Consider the following 27,463-nt stretch of genomic DNA (forward strand, 5'->3'; position numbering starts at 1 on the left):
CTTGAATTTAATGGAATCATTTCGTTGCCAGTACACAGTCGTTATATAGTCGTCTATTCGCTCCCCAATCTAGGCAATTGCACTTTGCACGGAGATCCTAGAATATTTAACGGTAGCGTTGTCAATCACTTCAGTCCCGTTTTCCTCTCAAATTTTATTTATTGTTGTTATTGTTGTTGACGTCTTTTTCTGTAAAAGTGTTATTTGCTTAACTTTCTACGGCATTATGTTTTCTTCGGTGTCTTTTTCTCGGGGCAAGACTGAAAAAATCCGAGCAGTCCCTTCTTCCTTTCTTCTGTCTCTCTTTTCACTGCTGCGTGCTTTCACGCCGTATCGTAGATTCGGGATGCTGCGCCAGGTGCTGCTGCGGCCCACGCCGGTGCCTCGAAATCGACGTGCTGGACTTCACGAACACCGCTGTTATTCACATTGTGCGACCCCTTCGATGCGTACACTGCTGCTGGTTCTGCTGCCTGCAGGTAAAAAGAAAAAAAAAAGCTACTTCGGCAATGCTTTTAAAACAGAGATAGGAGGTTCCTATAATAAAGCTAAGAAGGCAAGGCATTTTTTCGTTTTTGTGCAAGTTACAACAAGACGGGCTCTGTTAGATAAACACGCATGCAAATAAAGAGAAAAAATATTGTGCGATGTAATGACATCCGCTTAAATTACTGTACATTCAATTCAGCCGTTATGGATGAGCTTAATGCTTACGCTATTCCAGATAATCCCTCTTCCTCGATTCGTGGTAATAGCGACGTATGACAGTGACTGAGGTGGTATCAATCTCCGAGCTCTAGTTTACCATTAGCAAAGCGTTGTAAGTGACCCGTTGCAGCGGGTGCTGCCACTGTTCTTCAAGTTAATCCGCACAACTTCCTAGTCAAGTTCAAACCACTTTCAGATTTCTTAAAAAGAACCTCACTAAACTCACTAGTACTTTTCTTTATTTCTATCGAATATTTCTTCTGCATCTGTAGGTACTATGACTACCAGCGCATTCTACTCCACACCAAGCAAAAATTTGTTTAAATTTATTTATAACGTGCACAAAGTACACTGCTGAAGATCACCTTGGCAAGAAAGCTGAAAGACTAAGCTTGACGAAACCAAGTGGCCAATTCCAGGAAACAAAAGCAGTACAGTATAGCATATCTTTTAACAGTAAGTGCAATGGAGCACTAAATTCGTTTAGTGTATTAAACAAATTAGTGCCTCGTTCGCAAAGCTTTTCTTTCATAAGTGTTGTTTATCGTTGGCCGGCTGTCTTCTCTAATGATATGTCCAGCATCAGAATTGGCTGATATTTTTTTTACGAAAAATTCTAGCTTAAGAGATCTTTGTGAATGCGAACTTGGGGGCCTGTTTTCACAAGAATGTTGCTGCGCTAAAGTTGTTCGTATAGAAGCAGCCTCCAGCCGTTGAAGATGTCGGACATATTACTACCAATGGCAGAGAACACTTACGAACGAGAAGTTTTGCAAATTCGTATCTACATATTCCTGGCATTATTTGCACTCTCCCTGCTCATGGATACCATCCATACCTATGTACATACTACACGCGCATTCACACACGAGAGTATGCGCGAAGGTTTTACGCAATTCACAACATCGCAAGTAACGCCAGATACAGGCACGTTGATAAAATGTAATAGCAGCTAAGCCAGCAATGCAGCGTGTAAATGAACCGGACGAAACAGCCCAGACAGCTGCGCGTGCGACCACCGCCATGCCGGCAATATACAACGCGCACTAAAGGACTTGGGAGGAAGTATTCGCGCTGCCTACCCACCCTCTCCCGCATGGTAAGGACATGAACGCTACAGTTTTAACATATCACAGTGTGGGTTCAGCGTCGTTGCGTGCGCACGCAGGGAACTCGGGCACCTCTGCAAAAAAAAAAAGAGAGCGTAGAAAAATAAAGTTCACTAATCGGTTTCGTGTACACAGTACACATATCAAACCTAATTAATAGTTGAATATTTCATTGGTTGACTAGTTGAAACCACTTCATAACACATGAACTCAAGGTCATTCACGGTGGAGAAAAGTACTCGGACCTTTGCCGCGTATTTCACAAGCCTATGAAAGCGGTACGTCTATTAGTGTATTTCTCGAAGTCGACAGACTTCGATAAAATACTTCATAGTTGCGATGTGCGCCTCCGTGCTCGGCGACACCCTCGGTGCTTTCTCTCCTTTCTTTCTTTTACATTCTTAACCCTCTCCCTCCCAGCGTAGTGTAGTGAACCCGACGTGCGTGTGGTCGGCCTATAGATCCCAACATTTCCTTCCCTCTGCTCTCTCTCTCTCTCTCTCTCTCTCTCTCTCTCTCTCTCTAGGAGATGGAAGTTCAAGCTCCACCAGGAACTCCCGTCGCTCAAATTCGTCAGCGATGGTCTATATGCCACCCGTACTTTACGATTTACACCCCGGAGGATGAGCCGGCATTAAATTTGGTGGGGCCCATCTGCACCGAGAGTGTGCCGTGTAAATGCGACGTCAAGTTCGAAGTGAGCATACGTTTGTCGTCGCTACACTGTGGCGCCTACATATTGCGACGCAGTGCAGCATTGATTAATTTGTCATAATCCTACCTCAAATATTCCTTATACGTTCGGTGCTGAAATAAGGTTGCCGAAGCTGCTGTCTGCGTTAGGCATGCTCAGCAGCGACTTTGGCCGGCATTTACACGAAACGTTATTATGCTAGAACTGTTTGTATGTAAGAGCAGTTGGCAGTCAGTCGTGATATTGGACATGGTATTCGCAAAGGTGGCTGGCCGTCGACCAAGAGCACTTACGAACAAAGAGCTTTGTGAATTCGGTCCGTGGGGCAAAATTCGCAATCCACCCTTGAACTCACAATCGGCACCAACCAGCCGCAATCACAATCACACTACTCACAAAAAAGCACTTACGAACTTTTTTTTTTTTGTCAATCCGGCCAAAGATAATGCGTCTCTGTTCTTGGCATGCCATCCCAAGAAACCGACGCCCTGGAGCCAAATTTAGAAATCTTTTTGTCCGCAAGTTCTCCTTGCAATCGGGCGGCTGCGTTCTCTAGCTGTATATCAGACATCGCAATCATCTGACATCTGCTCTTATGAACAGTTCCAATTATTTATTTATTCTTATTTATACACTGTCGTCTTAATAAAATTTCGCATCTCAATATAGCGCAACGAATTAAATTTATATAGTGTTTCGTGCTAGTACCGTGCCTGCAGACTGCACTGCGCATGTTATAATGTATAGCGCGAAATGAAAGATACCAAAAATGACGGAAGGAGCTCTACAATAAGCGTTGTTGGCTTGCGATGGAAGGAACCGCTTACTTCTGGACTAAGACTATTTACGTCTATGTCAAGCGATAAATTATTTGCGATAAGAACGCAAGTGTACATGACGAGAAGTTGCGTGTAACTCAAAGAAAGCCTGTGTGCCTAAGAATTGGGCGCACAGATTTGAAGTGTCTTAAAATGTAGCGCAGTGTCTTGTTAAAACTTCCAGTTACGCCTCGCTGTGATTTTCGCCAGATGAATCCACATACTTGCACAGGCGTTCACAGAAACTCTACATGACGCTCGTCGAAAAATTCACATTCATACTTTACTATTTCTTAGCTAAGCTATTGAAAAAATAACGCCTTGCAGAGCAAAAAAATAATAATAATAAAAATATGAACGCTGTCACTTTCTTAATGTTTCTGGGAGGAATTTACTAAGACTTTAGTCGGTAAGAAGTGTTTGCTACTGGTTGCCTGCCATATTCATATATTCCATATCAGCATTGAATGGCACTTGCTCTTAAAGGAGACCAAGCAAAAGAACTCGTTTGTGAACAGGTGTCCGATACTCCTAAACGTCCTCAGCTTTCCCGTCTTTCTTCCTTGCATGGCACTATGAAATTCATCGGTTAACGTAGTTGCTCTTCCCAGAAAATAATCTAATTTTGAGTGAGTAAGCTGGAAGTGAGCTTCTTCCCCGAGTTTCTGGTTTAACCATGACATACATAATCTTTATATTCCCAAAACTATCAATGTCACAGCCATTTGTCGACGCCTTTCTTTTCGCCATTCAAGGTGCGCACTATGAACGGTGTCGCCATAGGCGCAGTTACTAAGGAGTGGGGTGGACTCGTCAAGGAGTACTTTACAGACACCGACACCTTCAATGTGAGCTTTCCCCTTGACTTGGATGTTAACATGAAGGCTGCACTCATCGCTGCAGCCCTGCTCATAGTAAGATATCATATTTTTTATTGGTTGCTTACGTGAGTGAGCCTGTACGTACCATATTAGTGATGAACTCCCATTTCTTTCTTTTTTTTTGTCCATTGCTGTTTTCTTTTCTTGCTTTTTTTACGCAGTGGGCAAATTAAACACTACTGGGGATGTAATAATATCAACAGCAAAAAAAAAAAAAGAGAGAATCGTACATCGGTTAGGAGACGTACTATGGTGTGCTTCATTTGTTTTTCTCCGCATCGTTGTTGATCTATGTCTTTTACCTCCTGAAAGGGCCCCTATAGGGCTTGCAGTACCCTCTAAATAAATAACTTCCAGATCGCGACATGCTGTTTCTTTTTCTGGGGGAAAACAATCCGACGCCTTGCATTAAATTCTATCGACAAACATATTGCATTTCTCGAGTTCGTATTAGGATTTGCGTCGTCCTGCTATGTTGCTCCGAAATGACAGGTCCAGCTTTTAAAGCTGAAAAGAAGCTCCCTAAAGGATATTACAAACCCAATTTTCAATCATTTGAAGAAATAGTCGACTTTCGTTTCGTTTCACCTGATCCACAGTAAATGTGCATCAGGTGACACGCATAAGGTACCTGGAATCACAATTAATTAAACAGTGCGCATTCGTACAATCACTAGTGACCTTTCGTTGCTCCTGTTGCGCAGCTGATGGCAAAATTCACCATTGATCATTTGTGCACTTCTCATGTGTAGTGACGGAGCTTATAGTCTGTGCATACAGTGGCAATTGAGAAATAAAATCCTGAGATTAATAAAAAGAAAGAAAAGTCGCAGTTTCGCCTGGAAGGCGAAGCATCGATTGCGATAGCAAATTAGTGGACAGCTATACGAAGTAAGGATAGTAGTTTTATCGGCCATGTCAACTTGTAAACATTCACTTGCTAACTAAATTAACAGTACGGTGTCAGCGCGCACAGAAAACATGAACATAGCATACGCGATGACCGCGAAAAATCGCTGGCAGAATACTGGAGTGAGGAACCGTGGCGGCAGCAGCGAGCGAATGGACCTTCGTGCTGCCCCTCCCGTCAACGCGAACTAAGCCGCAAAAACACAGCGCACAGTGGACTCTGTCCTCGTCGCAGATGGCTTTCAAGATACAGCGGCCCGGCGGGGCGCGTGCGGCCACCACCCCCCCTTCCTACCCTCTCCGCGAAGCCTTGCGCGCGATGGAAGACGGCGCGCTTCGTCACCGCTTTCCTTCCTTGCGTGCGCGAGATTGAGCCGAGATCGCTTGCTCACCCCCGCACGCTTTCACTAGCACACACAGCATACGGCCCGCAGAGACGGCAGAGATACGTCTGGAGTGTCCGTAACTGTCGTAGCAATAAAATGATAACTCTATATTCGGCGAAAACTGTTTCCGGCAGGGATGCCCTTAATCAGCGTAGATACACCTTTATACGAGGGCATGAAAGCTGCCTGTATGAGGACAATGATTCTTTCTTTTTCGACAAGTTTAGAAGAACTCCCAAGATATTATTATTTGCATAATACTGCAGCAGATTATTGTGTGAGTGTATTACATCTTGTTTGGGCTTATCAGAAACCACTTTGCACTGCTGCACGTGAGACCATCTCGTACCTAGAGATATTTCTATGGGACCGCCGAAACCGACGGCAAATATCTACAGGCGCAGCGAAGACGATCAGAAACCAAACCACAAGCTACGCTTTATCATATAGTTTTATAAATGTATTTCCTTAAGTCTACTTCGCAAGGTGTTTCCTTCCACGTACAATATTATGTGGAATGGTCATTTTTAAGTTTCCGGGAATATTTACAGATTGCCTGTTGCAGATAACATAATTCTAGTCCTTGAGCTGGATTATTCAGAGGGGCGTACATTACTGGCGCGAGAAATCGAAACACATATTCAACTAAATAAAAATTCGCTAGTTACTTTATTAATTGTATTACAGCACATATTGTAATTTACGATTTGTAGCCGGTGAATTTGGAAGGTGCAGTTACTTGCAATGAATTTCCATAATGGCAACAGTTTGGAAAGCATCATTATCATCCGCCTATTTTTATGCCCACTGCAAGACGAAGGCCTCTTTCAGTGATCTCCAATTACCCCTGTCTTGCGCTAGATAATTCCAACTTGCGCCTGCAAATTTCCTAATTCTATCACCCAACATAATTGTCTGCCATCCTCGATTGCACTTGTCTTCCCTTGGCACCCATTCTGTAACTCTAATGCTCCACCGGTTAACTACCGTACGCCTTACATGGCCTTCCCAGGTCCCCTTCTTTTTCTCTTAATCTCAACTGCCCTATCGGCTATCCCCGTTCGCTTTCTGGTCCACAACGTTCTCTGTCTCCCTCTTAACGTTACGCCTTAACTTGCTCTCGAGCTTCTTTGTTTACCTCCAAGGTTCTGCCTCATATGTTAACAGCGGCGATGATTGTACACCTTTCTTTTCAATGATAGTGGTAAGCTGCCAGCCAGGATTTCGCAATACCTGCCATATGCACTCCAACCCATTTTTATCCTTCTGTAAATTTCCTTCTCATGATTAGGGTCTACGAGTAATTGATCTAGACAAACGTACTCCTGCACAGAGCTAGAGGCTGGCTGGCCATCATGAATTCTTGTTCTTTTGCCAGAATATTGAACATTATCTTTCTCTTCTGCGTGTTAATCCTCAATCCTACTCTTACACTTTCTCGGTTAAGGTCATCAATTATTTGTTGCAATTCATCCCCACTGTTGCACAACAGGACAATGTCATCTGCAAACGCAAGTTTGTTGAGATATTCACCGTTGACCTCACTCCTAAGCCATGCCAGTCTAACAGCTTGAATACTCCTTCTAAGCATGAAGTGAATTGCATTGGAGAGACTGTCTCCTTGACTGACCCTTTTCTTTATAGGTAATGTTCTACTTTTGTTTCGCAAAAGGAAGGTAGCTGTGGAATTTTTGTAGATATTTCCGAAGATACTAAGGTATGCCTCCTGTACTCCTTGATTACTCAATGCCTCCATGACTGCTGGTATCTCTACAGAATCAAATGCCTTTTCATAATCTAAGAAAGCTATTAAAGAGGTTGATTTCGCTCTCCAGATTTCTCAATTAGCTGATTGATGACGTGGATGTAATGCACTGAAGCCAGCTGATCCCAGCATAGTGCAATATGTAGAAGTGTTAGGTAAGGTAAAGGGCAGTGATAATAAGTTAGTGATGTCTAGGATTGCTCTCAATTTGAACAGAAAAAGAGCAATAGTAATCTAGAAGAAACCGGCGAACCTAGATGCAGTAAGAGTAAAAGCAAAAGAATTCAGGCTGTTGCTCTCAAACAAATATGCAGCTTTAGAACAGGAAGATGAAGATAGCATAGAGGCAAATTAATGAAACCCTAACTAGGTTGATTTCAGAAGCAGCAATCGAAGCGAGAGGTAAGGCACCAAGGCAACTTGTATAGGTAAGCTCTTCTAAGTAACAAAATACCTAATAGAGAAACGACAAAGCAAAAAAGTGTCTAACTCAAGATATCAGATAGAATTCGCTGAGCTGTCAAAGTTGATAAACAAGACTAAAGTAGTCTATATTCGAAATGAAAACGTCGGAAAGATTGAGGAAGCAATAAAAATGGCTACATAATGAATTCAGTGAGAAGAAAACGTGGCATAGGACAAGGCAATATGTATGCACTGGAAGATAAACAGGGTAATATCATCACCAATTGAGATGATATGGTAAAAGCAGCGGAAAAATTCTATACTGACCTGTACGGTACCAAGTGCTAACACGCAACCTTCATTGGAAGTAGTGATGAACAGAATACAGAGAATCCTTCTACAAGTAGCGATGAATTTGTAATGGCCTTTCAAAACATGTCCTGGCGAAAGCGGTAGGATAATATGGAACAAGGGTCGATTTAGTAAAAGATAGAGAGATATTATGCTTCAAAAAGCTTGCAGCCCTTTGTATACGCAATGCCTCACGACTACGAAGTGTACGAGAGAGATGTAAAATGTCAACATTATAGTAATTCATAAAAAGTGAGACGTTAAAAAATAAATAACTATAGGAACATTAGCTTGTTGCAGTATTGTATATATATATACTCACCAAGAAAATTCTCTATAGAATCAGTGCAACACTTGACTTCAGTCAACCAAGAGAACAGTTTGGAGATGCGCCATCAAATTTGTCGTAAAAAGGCACTGCTGTTCCGCTTACGTTTTTAATAGAATGCTCTTTTATGCATTGAAGCTTATGTGGAACGCCCATGTATCCCATCCCACACGTTGGAATATAATATCTGGAAACTGGTTTCACCCTGGAGATCCATTTCAAATGAGTACGCTTTGCAAACTCACTGGCTGTCACTCGTAACTTGCAAATATGCGTCATTAATTAATCAGGAAGTTAATTAGTTTTTGTTAATTAGTTTAATATGTGTTTCCATATCTCGCGCTTGTAATGCCCGCATAATCGAATAATCCAGCTCAAGGACATGAATTATGCTGTCTGCCACAGGCGATCTTTGAAGATTCCGGAAAACTTAAAAATCGTCACCACGTCATTGTGTGTCGCTCAGAATTGTGTATTACAAATGATCAGAAACTTCCACATGCCAGCCGTATCGTCAGGCACTTTCCCTCCTTTCACGCTGTTAACTTCAGGCATGCGCCGGTGCACCTATCCGCATGTATTCTTCACAACAGAAGAACCGCCGCTTTTGCCACTTCTCTCTAATTACCTCATTCATACTGCACTTCCCAGTTACGTTTAACTTCTTTGACCTCAGTGCCGGTACATATCCACATCTTGAGGCATCGCTGTTGGTATCGATGGCATCTTGAAGCCGGTGCCCCGGCTGACTCAATTGATGAAAAAGTCAGTCTCAGAGCAGAGCAACACTCACTTTTGCTTTGAACCCTCGTTTAAATCTGAAGGGCGCAGACGTCAATCCGGGTGTTCAAAAGCAGCTCAGAAGTATTTTTATCAAATTCGTAATTGTGTTTTATCGATATGATGTCAACATGATGACTGCATTATGGTGATCATTACCGATACATTACTGTAGCTACGACGGTGGTTGCAGTGACAGCGACGGCACCATCACAAAAAAGCAGCTGCCTGGAAAGCGCCTATTACAGATAGCGCTGTAAAAAAAGTAAAAAGCGTGCACTATGGTTTCACTTAATAGGCCATGTACAGCATTCGTCCCAAGTGCACCGGACCGGCGCCGTAAAATCTAACGCGCTTGCGACAAGAGAGGAGGGATAGCTATAATGAAAAAAGTTATTGCTTCAGCGATACCGTCTGCGTGTGCACACGTGTTTCATTTATGGTGAACGAAAACAATGCTTTCTCCTTGATGCACGAGTTGTTTTTACTGAGGCAGCGGCTAACAGCTTGAAACTGGGTTTGGTGTGTGTGTCCGTTCTGTAAGGCCGTTGTCGTCAAGCCGCCGCCTCATCCTCAGTCACACCATACGATTAACAAAAACAAACTTTGCCCGCTGTCACCACTGGCAATTCAAACTCATGCCACCCTGCATGAGTTTGGCTTACCATTGCTGCTGTCGCAGTAGAACGAATTCAGGTCTGCAGGAACCGCCGAAGTACGTTGATTTTTCGTGTCGTTCCACTTTCTCTATAATCATGTGAAGCGACATTTATTGCTTCACGCGATGTGCGAAGGTTATGATACGTACTTCTAGTACTCGACTCGTCTAGCTGTTAATTAATGTATTATGGGGTCTTACGTGGCGAAACCGTGATTTAGGCACGCCGCAGTGGGGAACTCCGAAAATTTGGACCAGCTGAGCTTCTTTAACGTGCACTTAAATCTATGTACACGGGTGTTTTCGCATTTCGCCCCCATCGAAATGCGGCCGCCGTTGCCGGGATTCGATCCCGTGACGTCGTGCTTAGCAGCCCAGCGCCATAGCCACTAAGCAACAACGGCTGGTTCTAGGTGTTAATCGTATCAACATTGTTTTGTTACAGGACTACATGTTTTTCGAACGAGGGTACGCGGGGAAAGAAGACCGGGCACCTGGCATGGCAGGGTAATTCATACGATCGCAATAAAAATGCTCAAGACACTTCCCAGCTATGCTTATGACTGGCTGGGACGCGCACTTTACGGTTGCGTCGCGTGTGCGCATAAGTGTATTTACTTTATTTATATACCTGTATATTCGTACATTTGCAAACACATGGGACATCCTGGATCACCCGCTCTGGTTTTTATAGCTACTTAAGGACTAAAGTATAAAATATATTCCATAACTAGAACTTCTTAAAAATCTCCTGTCGAGATTCCAGCAATAACAGGCAAAAAAACAATGCCAGTACGTTGTTTCTTTTTACTCATCGAGCAGGCCTGCGAATGTAAGAGTAGATCATGCCATTGTTATGTCGGCCAAGTACTAATATTTAATTTCATACTGAGCTTATTCCGCGTGGCAATCCAAGCGAATAAATAAAACTATCTTGCTGAAAATTTAGTTTCGCTAAGACGAATAAAGTTTGTGCGCAGACAATATATTCTTTTAACATACTTTTCGCGTTTCTTCATTTCATTCTAGTACAGGCACTGTCGATATACAAAGACAAAGTGTCGGCGTGCTTCCTTTTTTTAATGTGTAGTGGTTAACAAAATCTTCCCAGGTATAAATTGAGACAACTACAGTTGTGAAAGCAATATATGCTGCAATTAATTTGCCATCAGGGTCAATTCGCTACACAAAAGGCAGTGGACTTGATTTAAAAAGGTTGTGATAGAGAAATTAGAAACAATGGTAGCGCAGTCTAGACTTGCACGCAGATACGCGTTGTCCATAAAGTACGAAACGGAAACAGTACGAATATGTCGCGGAGAACACGGCTGGAACGAACGATAATTACAAAAATGGAGCACAAAATGGCGCCACATTTAAAGCGCTATTTCATCACACATCTTAAATGCTCGTATTTCTTTTGTGTTGTTCATGACAAAAGCATTCAAGCACAAATGCGTTTTTTGATGCTCAGTGGGTCTCTTCTGCAGTGAAATACGTTATTATAAGGCGGATTGGATTTAAATTTTCTTTCATGGACCTGCGTTCAGCTTTCTGATTTTCGGAGAACTAATTTCGTTACCCTTTTTCAAGTCGAAGCGCAAGACTAGTTGCTGTACTGTACCTATCACTACTGCTGCTGCTGCTTGTCTTGTGAGATTCGACCTCGTAAAAAACACGAAAGCAACGTAAGAAATAAAGATATGTTAACATCTCGAAAGCGATTTACTTTCCTTTGTGCGAGAGGAAAATAGGCGACTTCCCTGATTGCTGCGTCATTTACCACGTGAATAGTGCAACGTCGAGCCAAGGAACTTATGAGGCCATTTCTGCCGTAGGAATTGTGAACTAGTGCAACGTTCACGTATGTGACGTAAGGCTTTTGAACAGCCTTTCCCATGAATCATTGTCGGGTTGGACTTAGTTCAAGCATATCGTTAGCGTTATTACTGCTGCACTGTATGTAGCTGTCACATAGCGATGTCATATAACTTCGACTGTGCGTCACGCTTTAACCAACTGTCCATCGTATCGTTTATTTAGTTTGAATCTCTGAAAGCTTTTTAGATAGCAAGCTCAAAGAAACGACCACAACAGACTCCGTCGGCAACTAGCGCGTACAGAGGAGCTCGATGATGCAATGTGGAGCCTTGCAGTTACCGGCACGTATGTCACCGAAGCACTTCTGTCCAATTAAGCATTAATGTCCAACTAAGCAATAAAGGGAAGCTGAAGAGTCTGTCGAATTCAATAAGACGCTCATATACGGATGCGGGAACCTTATAAACCATGTAGGTAAAATTTGTGGTTTTTTTTTTTAATTAGGAGCGACGTAATCGTCGGTTAAAATTGCGCTGTAGCTCCGCCCCCCGTCGAATGCCGCGCGCTGCTGCTGACGCTGACGATGCGAGCGGAGACCGGAAGGAAGGAAGGAAATCAACTTTATTCAGGTCCTGCAGGCCACGAGAGCTTTGGGCTCTCATGGAGTGGGCGTCTCCCACGACGGAACCGGGAGACCGGAAACCGCGGTGTTGTGACGTCAACTCTAGTGTTTTGTTCCTTCGCAGCCTGCGCGACCGTGCCTGACTGTGCTTGTTTCTGCGTGCGTGCCATCGTAATCTGCTTCGATCGACCCTGCATTCCTTTGTTGGTGCGTCTGCGTGTATGTAGAGTGGTAGTCAACGTGTGCAGCATCAACTGAAGTGGTGGGCCGATCATGCCGGCTTTCTGTGCAGCCTACGGTTGCACGAGCACCAGCGGCCGCGACGATGTTGTCTTCCATTGCTTCCCACAAGACAAGAAGTTTCTAACGAAGTGGGAGGCTGCTGTGAAGCGAAAGAATTTTAAACCGTCTTTGTAGATTGCCGACAGCTTTGTACAGCGCACAAATGCCGACGATCGCATCCCCGCTTATGTTCCACGAGGAGGCATGCAGGAACACAACACTACAGTTGTTTGACCGGAAACGAGCTCACTAGATCGGCGAAAGATCGGCGAGATCACTAGATCGCTTTGCAAAAAACATATTCACCAAAGAGCATTTCCAACACGAGGAGATCCCAAGACTTCGCTTTCGTTCGCGTCGAAAGCACTGCTCGCACCAGCATCGTTTGCTTCTTCGAGAGGCCGGCTCTTCTCAATCGGCTCGTACATGTAGGGAGTAACACCGAACTCCTCAGAAAAACGCAATCTCTCTAAATTTTCCATTACCTCTTAATTTTCCATTACAGCACCAAACTACCTGGCACCGCGCTTCATGTGTAGCGGCAGCGGTCGGTCACTAGAGTTGACGTCACGAGACGCCCGACCAATCACAGGCGGAAACGAGACGCGCGAGCTGGGCGTGTCCGCTGCTGCACTTTTCGTCGAAATAAAATATATTTGCGCTTTCTTTCACTCAATTTCGATACGATATTCGAATTCGGAGGGTTGAAAACCATTATGTACACATGTTCACTCATTTTTTCTGGAAAACCTTTCAGCTTCCCTTTAATGTCCAATTGAACGCCGCTCGCGGAATAGCGAGTGCGTTGAGACGCTTGGCGCGTTTCGATTTGGTCTTTACGAGGCGCAGTTATAACGCAGGCGTGAGCTTGTGCGGACAAGCAACACGCGGATAGCACAGTCTTCCGAGAGCGAGGATGACGTGGCGTCGCGGCGATGCCCTCTCCACTCGCGCAACATCTGGCGCGCTAACGTCGCAGCAGCTGTTCCTTCTCGCCCGATCTGGTCCGTCAAGCCGTGCTCGTGACGTGGCGTCGCAGCCAATGTAACTTTACGTGTCGTTTCACTGCTACGGATTACAGACGCCAGCTTTTTTTCGCTTAGCAGATCACTTGACGCTTTCGCATCAGTAATGTGAGAATCAGTACGTTACAATTAGGACAGATAGACTGGACATATTCATTTTATAAAATTGAAGCCTACGGTTTTTTCACAGATGCTTCGAAATGGAAGAATGCTCCAAGAGGACGAAGTAAAAGAAAGGCTAAAAAATTTTGTTTGTACTCGTTGCAAATATTCCAATAACAGAAGGATCGCGATAAGCGAAGCAATAAGGGACCAAAGAAATACGTTTCGATAAAAAGGAGCTCCGTTCAGCTAGAAAGATCTGCAGGGTTGCAGAGCTATATGTCATACGTCCTCCTAATACTGTTGTCAGAAATGTTGAGTATTAGGAAGTGAATGCGGCTGCTAGTTAAAAAAGAAGAGCACAAATAGACAAGCTGCTTAGCGCATAAAACTCTATTCCGGAAGCATTACAGTCGCCGATCGAAAATTCAGACTCGGCAGGTGTCACCTACAAGTCAAAATAAACGGAAATCCAAGATAACGGATTTGTCAGAAATTAAGTCACCCAATTATTCTTCAAGTGACAATAAGTACAATGAAAAAAGAAAAAGAAAAGAAGGTTGCAAACGAGTTGCTACACGCACATATTCTTGCATGGGACCTCATCAGTTTATACTTCGACCACCGTCGTGCTGCAACTACAGATAGATGAACGTACGGTTAATGCATGCAGAAAATTTTCATCCTCAGTCAACTTGAACAGAAGCGACCCACCACCAGCCATATAATAGCGGGTTTCTTCGCAACAGTCATATTACTGCACTTCTTTCGCTTCACTGCAGCCAGTTGGCGCAACCATCGAGGGTAGAATTGGCGCTGTTTGAAGCTGCTTGATTCTGAGCGACAAAATTCGTAACAGCCGCAAAATATGTCGTCCTCGACTGCTTCACTATTGAACACGTAAAGGAATAAGATGGATGCTCGGCACATGTTCAGCAAGCTTTACTTTCTTTACAAATATGTGTTGCAAAAAAAAATCAGATTCTGCTTTTCTTCAAAAAAAAAGTGATTTATAGGTTGAATCTGTAGTTCTGTGTATATGGAGATGCGAAGATTTAGATTCGTACTAACGAAAGCTTTTTATCTTGTTCAAATTCAAAACCAACCAACTGAGAGCCTGCTGGTCCGTTAAATCGGCACTTCCGTTTAATCGATTTCCGTTTATCGAGAGCCTACTGCATTATCATATGCCTTTCGTAACTGCTATTAATGAGGGCAGTCGTGCCCATTTTCCGGCGTTTTGTACCCGTCGCAAGATTACAAACACTGCTGCCAGCGCTTCGAAGTGGTAGCTTCTCCTATAGCAGGCTAATATTGAGGATAGAGCACGCTTTACAGGAAAATATCGCGACTTCGCTTCTTTTTAATATCATATTAATATTTCTCATCCTTCATTCAACAGTTGTCCTGCAGAACCACTTGGATCTTTAAAACTACTTCACCCATAACCATCCTTAGTGCAACTTATACACGATACCACGTCGTGTCATATTTGCAGTCGCCGTGGTTCACCGGCACTGTGTATGTGTCGCTAGAGGAGTAGCCACTCACAATCAAAAATTGCAACGCGAAACCACTCATGGCGGATCGCAGCACTCGAGAACACCATAACAAGAGCCCCCATACGCCTTCCTCCTTTCACTCGCCCTCCTATTTTCCACCCATCTCATAACCGTACGCCAACGCCGAGAGCACGGGATCAGTTCGCCAGACCACCTGCAAAAACGCCTGCTTAACTGTCACGTTGCCCTTCATTTCATATCTTCACTTACCTTCATCATTCACTCCATTCGCTTACGCTGTGCACCAACATGCACACCGAATGTCCATGGACATCTATTTATTATGCACAGCTCGTTCCGGTAAAGTTAGAAGGCTGTCTGGCTCACGGTTCTTCATTGCAATAGCCGTAAATATCAGGCTGCACTGGTGCAGTGAGAAAGACCATACTCCGTTCTATAGCAAGGTCGAGATATAGGCAAGCTGGTACGGTTCCGTGATAAAGTGAAGCGTAGAGCGTATCAGCAAGAGCAGAGAAGTAGAATGGGCTGCACAAGCACTTTCCGTTTCATACATAGCGTGCAGCACTGTGGAAGCTACGCAAGAAGTTTGGTGATAAAAATGTATCACTCTGCACCTTTCGTGGTCAAGTATCGTGGTCACACCTGCGCACCCGAGCCGCGCAGGCTCACGCGCGAGATTGCGCGTGAACCTGCCGCGACCGGGCTGCTAATGAGAAACCCGAGCACAAAAACAACGAAATGCAAAATGATCCAAAACAACGTATTAACAGCCCTATAACACAGTTTGCTCGTTTTTAAGGATTGAAACTTTTATTTTTCATATATTACTGGAACTAAATAAACAGCAGTCTCACATAATTACTGGGAGGGGAGGGGGTGAATGGCGGTGCATTCATCCTATAGAGGTGATTGGCGACTTTAACGTAATTTACAATCTATATTAGTTCGTAGATAAGTGTTAATGTTTCTACAATGCTCATTATGAAAGACGACAAATACCTAGTGATCTAAGCTGGCATCAAGGAGCTTCACTGATGATCACATACCTAGTGTTACATACCCAGTGGCCCAAGTTGGTCCAACGGCTGGTTTTGAACCCGGTTTTCTCAGCACTGCAGCCCTGTGTTCTACTCAATTAAAGATGGACTACCTAGTCACTCAAGTTGGCGGGAAAGAGGTTAGGCGCAGACATAGATACATATATACATATATACATACCGTAAAGTGGGTGAAATTCTCATAGAATCCCAACAGCATTAAAAACTCCAAGCTATTTCTTGTTGCAAACGCAGCTATACTGCAAGAAGTCTCGCTAACATACTAACATAACGCTATGTGTTAAGCGAAGTATAGGGTCCCTTCTTGAGAGTTCTCGTGGCTCTTTCGCAGTGATATCGCAGATATTTTACAAACATATAGTAGATATCTTGCATAATATCACCGAAACCTTACAGCCTGAAGACTAATGCAATGACCGCGAGAAACGTCATCGCATTTAAAGCCCTGATGTCGCGTGGAACGGCTGAAGACAAACTTAAAGCTTCTGATGGTGTGCTCATAAACGGCTAGACAGCCTTGCTTGAGGCTAACTTTAACAGTACCGCCTAATTGATGGGTGGCACATTGAGTACTGCAGCATTTTGCTTTTAACGGAAAAAGTTCTTGTTTCTGTGAAAACGCATCTCGTCAATAGTGCACGGTCACGGGAGAGCAGTTCATCAGTGGCTACAAAGACGACGTTAGACTCGTGCTTGAGACTGTAGGATAAAGCGCTCGCCAACTCGCACAATCGGCTAGACATTTTAACTGCCGTTGTCCGGCACTCCTCTATTGTCAAGAATAGATTACTTGTGCTGGCAACACTGTCCAAATAATCAAAGGTGGTTACGACATCTAGGTTCGCGGCGGCTCTTTTGCTTGGCTCTGTGGTCAAATTTCTCGTTTGTGGCGTGTAATCGAGGTCTTTCGTCGAAGCGACAGAGTCCTTGCTGCCCATTGCCTTATTTTGTGCAGTCTTAAGGATTTCAGGGACGAAACCACGGAAATCATTGCGCTGCGCGTGAGAACGTCCGGCCTACCTAACCAGCTGCATCAGTCTTTTCTGAATACAAAGATTCTTTCAAGCGAGCCAGAGGTTAAAAAGGGCAGCGTTTGTGCGTGGCGGGCCTCCGGAAGGTGCAAGCACTCGTTCACAGCGTTGCTTCTCTGCTACACGTACGGTACTTGACTTTTTTTGACCTTCATATAGGCAACTCCGCACTGTGACTCGTATCACATAACCTAATGTGAAAGTAAGGTTCTACTTGCTGAGAATAAAGAGTCAAGTGTTTCGAACAAACTACCATAGTGTCAGTCACCTTTTTCCCAATGCGCAAGTTTCTTATCCCCGTCGCTCTCCGTTGTGCGTCGTCTACTACTTTCGGGGAACGATGAAATGATGAATTTGTCTTTCCACCGCGATGACACGCCACAGTGGTACATAGCAAAATTATTTCGGCATACTTTTTTTTTGGTCTTGTGTGCGGCGGCATCACGATAGTTAAAGAACTACGAGGCAACGTTGCGGTGCACGCCGTAATGTGAGAACCTGAGGCTGAACCTAGATCGGCTGGTTGTCAGCGCTGCCGCTAGGGGGCGAGCATTTGTTAGAGTCGCGAATAGATAGCCACGCACACACACGCGCATATTCATTTGCTTTATTCTCCTTACGTGCTCTCGCGGTTATCGCAGTTTTTGCACGGTGTTTCGAGCACAAGAAATTTTAACGATAAGTTTCAACTCTAAAGAATGGGTGAGGCTCGCTGAGCTCGCATACGCATCTTCTGAAATACATATTTTTATTACGAATGTCGTGGTAATGCTTTCAGCAGCCTGAATGCTCGCACAGAGCAGAAATGGTCATACTCGCCTATCTGCCCTGTCTGGGACACTCCGCCCAAACTGACATTGTGATTGTGGCAGTCTTCGATATCTTGCTGCCGGTAATAAATACGCAAAACGTAATGTTAGCAATGCCGAGGTTGGCATAGAATGTGCACTGTGAGCACAAACAGAAATGTAAGACAGACGTAGCAGTGCGCCAGATGTCCTTTGCAGAGAGTAACGATGATATTTGTGCGTATAATTCGCAGTGCTTTAATGACGCCACCTACTCGAAACACTTACTATCTCAGGGGACTAAGCAGGTTATTACGATAAATGAGCGGAGGCGAAGTTTTTGAAAAGACAAATCACACAAATGTCGAAAAGCCTATTCATTTCTCTCGGGCTAAGTCGGAAATCAATAAAATAACGTGCTGCGTCGTGAATTCGGCGTCCGACACGAAGGGCGAATGCTCCAACTCGAGAACCTTCCCTTTCCCGCTAACATGTCGTCTCGAAGAACATGAAGTCCTGAAACAAATTATACATCATAAGTTGTAATATTTATATTCAACGAGTGAATGAAACGTCAAGCAACAAAAAAGCGTATAATGGACATTATACGAGAAAATCAAGATTGGAAACTCTAAATTATATTTCGCTGTAAGCATCCAAAGTCCAATGCAAATCACTAATAATGCACGACACAGGGCTCTTACTTTTCAGCTCAGGTCTGTGCGATGCAGGATTGTAAGAAATGACCGGAATATTGGTGGTGCAAAAAAATAATGATAATAATAATAAAATATGAGGAACAGAAAACATGAAATGAAGCCAACTTTCTATTACGAGATCCAACACGGAAACACAAAAATCCTCTCATTCACCACCCAACTCCGAATCTCCTCCCACCCTACCGTCCACCTCAATTATTCTTATCACGTTCATACATACTATGAGCATGGTGCATGCCAGTAGCGCTGCCTTCACGTGCACGTCCAAGTCTAGAGGAAAGGTGAGGTTGAAGCGGTCCGCATCTAAGTAGAAATTTCTCGATAATCCCGTCTCTCTCGTGATCATGCCGATCAGGATGCCACCTAGCGTCCGCACCTGGTTAGAGACAGACAAATCGCGTTTGCATCTTAAACAATACTACACTATCCTCAGTATAAATACTGCCCATATCATGCCGAGCGGTGTGCAATACTGCACGCGTGCGCCTTCTAAAAAATGCTGCGGCGCAGCCTGTTACTTTTTTTTCCAGGTACTCGCAGTGTTTATCACACGTGACTAACGCGCAGTGTTTATCACGCGTGACTAACGGTTAGAAGTACGTCATGCCAGATAAGCGCCAACAATGCGGGGTGTCATATGGACACGCATGCGCAAGAACTGTCAAGAATTTTCGGGGCGACATTAGCGGCTGTAGTCTCCCTGAAAAAAAGAAATATCTCGAGTACGGGTCAGGGGCCACAAAGGAAGCCTTAGAGGCCAAGGCGCGCCAAGACGACCCCATAAGGAAGTAACTCTGCGTCCAAATAGAGTTTTCTCTCCTCTGATGTTTTCGCGAAGTTTCGTAGCCACATTAACGCCTTACAGCTGACAAAACGACCCCGCTGTTGATTGCGCCATGCACTACGCTTGGCACGAGCAGAGCGCTTGCCTCGAACTTGGCCTCCAAGCAGTAGAAGAACGTCTGTGTGCAGAACGGGCCTGAGACGGAGATCATGGGATTGCACTGGCGATCGTAGACCGTGTACGAGGGGAAAAAGGGCGACCAGTCCTGGTAGAGGTATGCTATGGTGACCGTGGGCGGTGCTTGCACCTCGATGTACTGCGAAACGCCACGAGAGCAGCAAGTCACTTTTGTTTTTGCACGGCATTTTATATACAGGTACGTCCACGACGCACTTGCTAAGTCACATTAAAGAAACTGCTTTCTGGCCTTGCTGGCTTTTGCTGAAAGACATATTCGCCACTTAAACGACACACACAAGACGGAAGACACACTGACAAGACAAAGGAAACACATACTGGCTGTATGTGGCTTCATCAATGTGCGTTTCCTTTTTGATGACAAACGTGTCTTTAGCTTGCTTCAGTTCAGTATTTCTCCCGGATTGTTTCGCTCACGTGCCATGTATAGCACTTCTCGCACTAATCGAGAATGCATAGGAGTGTGTGCGGAGAAATCTACAATGTTACAGAGGGCCCAGCAGAACTATAACCACGATTCCCTTATGAGCACGCCAGGCGTCAGGAGCCGACGCCAGAGGCGCTGAGATGCCTTAAGGCCGGCGTTTCCTGGCGTCTTCTAATGCGTCTGTCGTTTTCTGTTGCTTAAGCAACAACAATGATATTCACACGTGTACTTATCTTTATCAGGCGACCACGTTTCGCCGCCTAAGAAATATTCAATATTTGGGGTTTTACGTGCCAAAACCACTTTCTGATTATGAGGCACGCCGTAGTGGAGGACTCCGGAAATTTTGACCACCTGGGGTTCTTTAACGTGCACCTAAATCTAAGCACACGGGTGTTTTCGCATTTCGCCCCCATCGAAATGCGGCCGCCGTTGCCGGGATTCGATCCCGCGACCTCGTGCTCAGCAGCCAACACCATAGCCACTGAGCAACCACGGCGGCTGCCTAACAATTATAATCGCACAGCGCGAGACGCGCCTGCATGTATCCGAAGTTTCTGGAAAGTTATCGATGCTTCTACCCGGCTGTCTGTTGTCGCCGAACCTTGTGTTATCTGATTTCATCGCGTGACGCGAATGGTGTAGAACTTTGTGGAAGGCACGCGGGTCCGAACGATTAGTCTAGAACATTCGACGACTGCTGTATAAAAGCCAACGCGCTTGACCCGCTGATCAGATTTTCGACAATCGCAGACTGTGTTCGCCGCTCTCGTTGTGCTTTAAGTGTAGCCTGTTTTGTGGGCACAGGTTCGCCCAATAAAAGCTAGTTTTTGCCTTTCACAGTATTGCTACTGTGTTCTTTGATGTCACGACCACGTGACAATATTGCAAACTATGACATACCAAGCTGAAAAGCTGAATTCGTAAGTTCATAAAAGCATTTGAGATTCTGCAGCAGCTCAAAAGGAAGAGAATCGGATGAGAAAGATAGCTGCGAGAAAACACAAGTCATAAGATGGCGGGGCAGATAGTAAATAAGCCGAATCAGAGGCTCACGAGTATTGCTCCCAGTAACTGGGTTAAGGGAATAAAGGAGTTACTGGAATGTACTTTTCGGCGTTTTTGTTATTATAGTTTGTTGTTGTTGTTGTTTTGATAGAAGCTTTCTTTCTTCAACTATTCTTCCCAGTTTCCCAGGTTCAAATGCAGTCAGTCTTTTGCGGAGTAAACTGGGCACTTCCAGCGACAATGAATTGGTAATTAGGCTCATTCCGGAGATAGCGTAGTCAAAACTGACCCCCTTGCATGATATACGCTCTCGCAAGGGTTTTAATGTGGCTTGATCAAAAGCCGGGCCGACACTTCAGGTAGTGTATCCCTGATCTTTCTGGTAATGCTACCGCATTGCAGACCTTCAAATATAGCTTGAGAGCCTATAGTTCCTTTGTTTTATCCTCCGGGTTTTGCGTCAGCGTCTCGCCGAGTAGACGCGGCGAGTGGAAAAAAATTGCAGGCGGGGGAGCTGGCTCTCCCACACAGCTGGGGCCCGGGAATGGAGAACACGAAGAACATTTACATGGCAAAGGACTTGTGCACAGGACTAAGAATATCTCGCCCGATAGATTCAACGTGAGGTCTCCCCGTTCACGCGTGTTGCATAGGCTGTGTGGTGGAATTGATTGATTCATCACGCTTTCGCTGGAGTTATTGAACCGTCTAACTTGCATCGCTGTGTCCCACTTTTTTTTTTGTACATACACTTCTGCTCACAATGCTTCCCCGACAGCACTCGCCAGACTTCGGACTAGCCTCCAAGTCATCGCTGCATCCACGTCGCATGCCACGAGGGCAATTGAACGTGGCTTGAAGGTGTCGAAATAAAATACAGTTGCACACATCGCGTGTGTCCCTTTGCTGACCATTCAATTAAAACGTTTTGAGAAAGTTTCACTGAGCGTAGATTTCAACAAGTGCACTAAATCTGCAGCAGTTTTTTTTTTATTTTTTTTCATTTAATTTTTTTTTTGCAAGGTTGCACCTTAGCCGTTAGCAATTTTTGAAATCATGAAATCCGCGCAATCTCCTTGGGTTATGCGCGTCAACTCTAAGTGAAGCCTCCCGTAAAACTTTACGGCCTAAAAACCTTATAACTCGTTCAATGTTTTCGTGCGCTAGCCATTCCAAGAGCATTTATTCAATTTTATTGTTATCCAGCAAAAACTTTTTTACAGTTCACCTCACGGTGTCTACAGCACGTCATAAGCTTCTCTCTCTCTCTTTAAGCTTAGGTTTACTACGCAGTCACTTTCTATACACAGCTGAGGTTCATTTGCCGCATCCGATAATTTTTGCAAGGTATTTCCAGGCACACAGCCTTTTAACCATGGTCAGCGCGACATCGTGTGCTGTTGGTATGCTGGACTGTGCACGAGCTTCTTGAAAGCGTTCGAGTAAACGTAACTGAATTTGTTCACTGCACGCAGCATGTATGCATTACTTCAGTCTACCGTCACATTTATTGCCTGTCATTGTGTCTCTAAGCTTCTGCTTAAGCTATAGGTCGAGTTTCGTTGGCCTATTCTAACAGAATACACGAGGGAATCGGCGTCACACGCTCCTGGTCCCCAGCGTATAGATCACTCTGCGCAGATTACTCGCCTGTAGGCAGCAGAAGCAGCAGCAGAAGTCGCTCCTCAGCGGTCGAACGAAACGCATGACCTCGACGTTGCGGTAATCCATCACCCTCATCTCAAAGCAGCGCCGCGTGCAACACAACCATCGCTTGCAGCAACCGCTGTCTGTAATTAAAACCAGTTAAAACAAGGCTGCGACGTGATTTGTGACGCTCAGGCTTTGCGGAAGCAATATAATATAAAGTAACAGGGTATAGTCCCCGTGGCGTTACGTGGAGTGTTGAATAACTGGTTTGATCTGTGCTAAATCAAGAGGAAACAAACCTGATCGTCCAACTGCACTGTAGTGGTTCGTACTCTTCGAAAACGATCATGATTTTGAATGAACCCAAGGGCCGGCATTTATTTGCGAACCAGGTGGTTCTGTGGCGACTCTATACTGTTCGCGTTGAAAGACGTAATGCTGAAGTCGACTTCATCGACTCAAGGAAAACCAAGGTGCACCGGTTCATTCTGGCATTCGCAGAAAAAAAAAACGACCAGCGGTGCAATAAATCGTGAAGCTGTCGGTATTTTTCTTTGACGCTGCTTCTGTTTTCATAACAGAGCGCTCGTGTGTCCCCCTTCACTGTGTCCTTGTCAATTGTGCGCGCTAAATATTATACTATGAGAGTTTTCAACATTTTTTTTCTCATAACATTTTCATGTCACTCGCCTTCGAACCATCTTAATCACCAACGCCAACAAAGCATTGAACGTTTCTACGCAGTTCAAATAATGATTATCACGATTGTTATGTTGATTATTATGGGATATAACCCATTTTTAAGAATAATAATATTTGGGGTTTCACGTGCCAAAACCACTTTCTGATTATGAGGCACGCCGTAGTGGAGGACTCCGGAAATTTTGACCACCTGGGGTTCTTTAACGTGCACCTAAATCTAAGCACACGGGTGTTTTCGCATTTCGCCCCCATCGAAATGCGGCCGCCGTGGCCGGGATCCGATCCCGCGACCTCGTGCTCAGCAGCCCAACACCATAGCCACTGAGCAACCACGGCGGGTATAACCCATTTTTCAAAATATATAGAATGCACGTCGTTTTCTAACACCATAGTGAAGACGCTGATCAAGAAAACCTTTCGTGAATGTCATATATATACTTTTTCTCATTATTTCTAAACGAACATAATTCCTCGAATATTATCCTTTAAAATGTTCTTAACCGTACTGGCATTATTTCAATGCTTTTTCGTGAATTAGTAAATGCCAGAGCTGGAGGAAGACCATGCATTTCATCTTATTTATTTATTTATTTATTTATTTATTTATTTACTTATTTTACATTCTTGAGCTTACTTTCTTTTTGCTTTACTTTTACTGGGTTCGGCTACATCAAACTTCTCGATATATCGAATTTGGTTTCGAGGTGTGGTCGGTCTTTGTCCGCAGGTGAAGGTGCCGAATACATGGATTTTAAACCTCTATCTTCCTTCAGCGGGAATATAAGCAAACCTTTTTTTTTTTTAAGATCTGTAGTTAGACCTGGCTTTGCCTTCGAACACTTTTTAAACTCGGTTTCATGCTCATTTGACACAAATAAACAATAATAATGCCACTCCTGCAAAAATTATTGCCTTGCCTTATGTAAGAACGTAGCGATGTTTTTTTTTTCTTTTTTTTTTTTTTGCTCACCTTCGGTAAACAGGTACACGAATTGTCCCAGCACGTTCTTAGCAACGTACTTGTTGCATTTCTCGTAGCCGGTGAAATCTAGATAAATAGGAGACAGCGAATAAAGGGGTTATGTGTTTCCGTACGACGAAGCGAAACAGTCAGAGTAGAAGGTTAAAAAATTTTACTAACTTTGGAAGACCTCGCTTTGTTGTTGAATCACTAGCTGGTCGACGGTTGTTAAGTATTCAAGACCAGGTGGGCATATTGAAGGAGCCGAGGGAGTTAGGGGTTGTTCAGCTGGAAAAAACATATGTGAACGCGCATTTAGTTTTCGAGCTACAGCATTGCTCGGAGTCTCTCCGTGTCATAGGTCTGCTCGATGAATGAGCCGTGTCGTATACGAGGTCTGTCCCAAAAGTTCAAGCCGCGAGTCATCAAAAAAAAAAAAAGTGGGAGAAGGTGAAGCGGCGCCACTGTCTCGCTCACTTCACTTGAAGTTGACCTCCAGTACGAGCCGGACTGCTGTATGACAAGGCGTAAATTTATGCCTGCACTTTTCGTGCAACCCATTTTGAGTCTTTGTCGAAATGAAGATCGACGAACAGGGGCGGAACAACGGTTGACTATCATATTTCTTGTGACAATGAGCGAGAATGGTGCAGAAATCAATCAAATATTGCAAATAGCGTATCAGAAGAATTACTGAAGAAAAGAACAGTGTTCAAGTGGGTCCAGCGTTCTCGGGAAGGCCGTGAAGACCACAAAAGCGATGCAAGGTCAGAACGCCCTTCCAACATGATGAAAACATTGATCGTGCTCCGTGATCGCCGAATGACTCTTCGAATGATAGGAGAAGCGCATGGTTGGAGAAAGTCTCCGTTCCCCGGATTTCGACGGAAAATCTTCGAAATGCAAGAGGTTCGCGCCAAGATGCTGGCGAAACTACTGACTCCCGAGCAAATGTGGCGACGAAAAGAATGTTGCATTGATTGTAAAACTTCAAATACAGTTATGAATTCTCGCATAGGGTCGTCAAACTTGAATTTACGAACACTACATCGATCTGAAGTCGCAGAGCAAGGAGTGGGAAAAGAAAAATAAGTCAAGGCGAAAAAAGCGAAGAAGAACAGAACAAAAAAAAAAAGAAAGAAAAACAGTGATGTCGATTGTGTGTGTGTGTGTGTGTGGTTTTTTTTTTTTTTTTTTTTTTTTTTTTTTTACTGTCGTGAACTTATGTACCACGAATTCGGAGCTGAAGGCAAAACTGTCAGTGCAGCTGCCTACATGGAGGTGCTGAAGCGTCTGAAAGATCGTGCATGCTGCGTGGGACCACATTTGTCGAAATAGCGGCGCTGGATTCGTCAAAACGATAATACCTGTGCACGCTGCATTGATAGTGCGTGAGTTTTGGCACGCAACTCCATCACCGTACTGGAACACTTTCCCTACTCTCCAGATTTAGCCCCCCCCCCCCCCGTGACTTTTTTGTATGAGCTCCAGGGGCGGAATTTCGGAGATGTCACGACAACTAAAAAGAAGAAAAAAACGACATCGCTGCTGAAGCGCTTAACAGAAGGACTTCCGAGGCAGCTTACAGTAATAGACGCAGAGGTGGGGGTCCAGTGCATTGTGTCCAGTAGGGCGTACTTTGATATATCTGAAAGTTTGTGAAATGAATTTTTTTAACATCAAGCATGAATTTCTGGGACAGGCCTCGTATGTCGGATGCGAAGTCGTCCGGTTTCAGTGCGTTTATCTGCAAGCCTGCTCAATTGCGCGGACTCTTGGTATAGAGATTTTGTCCAGGATTAAAGCGCGGTTATCGCAGTCTACAGTGGACGCACTCACGCCGAGCGACTTTACGTGTCAAATGCGTCGGTAATGCGTTCCACGTGGTTAGAGAGCTACGCACGGCAAACACAACTGTCCTTGATCCAACGAATGTTATCTCCCATACTCACTGATGACTACCGACATGGTGGCGTCAAGACTGTCGGCTTGGCCTTGCCGCTCCCAGTTTCTCTGGCGTGGTTCGGTATCCTCTCAACCAACTCAGGTCCGGCGGCCAGTGCAAAATCATGCTGTTGCTTGCGACCAACGGCACCTTGTCGTCTTCGTCGTCTCAAGGCACAGCCGTGTGCTAATTGGTCGGTCACGCGCTTTCCTAGCTGACGATGATGATAAGTACTTTATCGAATAATTTTGAACCATGGTCGCTCGGCGAGTCCCTCACAGGTCAGGCCCTCGATGGCGGCGTTCTTCAGTGCAGCATTTACAGTCGGCTACAAAAGTTTACAGAACAGGGCATCTGCGAGAAAGCTGAATTCCCGCGAAGCGTGTGAATCGAGCTTCGAACATTATCGAATAGGGTAGCATAAAATTCAATGTTTCAATTCGTAACAGCCTTTGCGACCTATACAGCGACACAGTAAATTAGAAGCGCCATGACTTGACACAACAGAAATTCGCATTTGCCACGAAATCAGTGTCCCATAAACATTTGTGGCCGACTGCACCTTTGTCGCCGTAGGTTACTGTTCAAGACAGCCGCTCGGCAGTCGGTGTGGTAAGTGTAGGTGTAGTCTGCAAGGAGCGCAGAAGAGCGGGTATTTTTGGAGTGTTGGGGTAGACGCCTAGTCTGGTTGTTTCTGACTCTCAGTGAGATGGCGCAACCCACTCTAATTGTTGTTATTCAAAAGTATTTATTGGCGCAGTTTGGCGCCCCTTTTATATGTTGTCAACAGGCGATGAAGCGCATGAAGTGTTTTGTCAACAGGTAAAAAAAAGTGTTTTTGTTATGTAAGCATCGTAAGATCACCTTCATCTCGGCCAATCGTCCCCCCCCCCCCAACCCCTTAGCGGTTAAGCGCCATTAATTGAAGAGCAAGGGTTGGGTCATTGGACATCGTCATAGAGATGCTGTTTAAATATTTCTACAGACGCTTTTGTAGTTAAATTTTAGTACATTGTGTTATTTTC

The 27,463-nt window shown here is 44.5% G+C and overlaps 1 protein-coding gene across 2 annotated transcripts; it reads right to left on the bottom strand.

The window, feature by feature from the left end:
• Nucleotides 1–78: 78 nt before the first annotated feature.
• On the bottom strand, nucleotides 79–26,654 carry LOC142572242 (phospholipid scramblase 1-like). 2 transcript variants are annotated; one of them, XM_075681213.1, is made up of 7 exons: nucleotides 26,446–26,654; nucleotides 24,674–24,781; nucleotides 24,503–24,580; nucleotides 22,831–22,970; nucleotides 19,693–19,863; nucleotides 18,984–19,139; nucleotides 79–473 (listed from the first exon to the last, which is right to left on the bottom strand). In XM_075681213.1, exons 1-7 carry the CDS (start codon nucleotides 26,459–26,461, stop codon nucleotides 324–326), a joined length of 819 nt encoding a protein of 272 aa, XP_075537328.1. In that variant the 5' UTR covers nucleotides 26,462–26,654; the 3' UTR covers nucleotides 79–323. The 2 variants fall into 2 exon arrangements, with proteins under 2 accessions (XP_075537328.1, XP_075537329.1); XM_075681214.1 differs by lacking the exon at nucleotides 79–473 and adding an exon at nucleotides 18,409–18,560.
• Nucleotides 26,655–27,463: the final 809 nt, after the last annotated feature.

Source organism: Dermacentor variabilis, chromosome 2 (genome assembly GCF_050947875.1).
Source record: "Dermacentor variabilis isolate Ectoservices chromosome 2, ASM5094787v1, whole genome shotgun sequence".
NCBI classification, from domain to species: Eukaryota; Metazoa; Arthropoda; class Arachnida; order Ixodida; family Ixodidae; genus Dermacentor; species Dermacentor variabilis.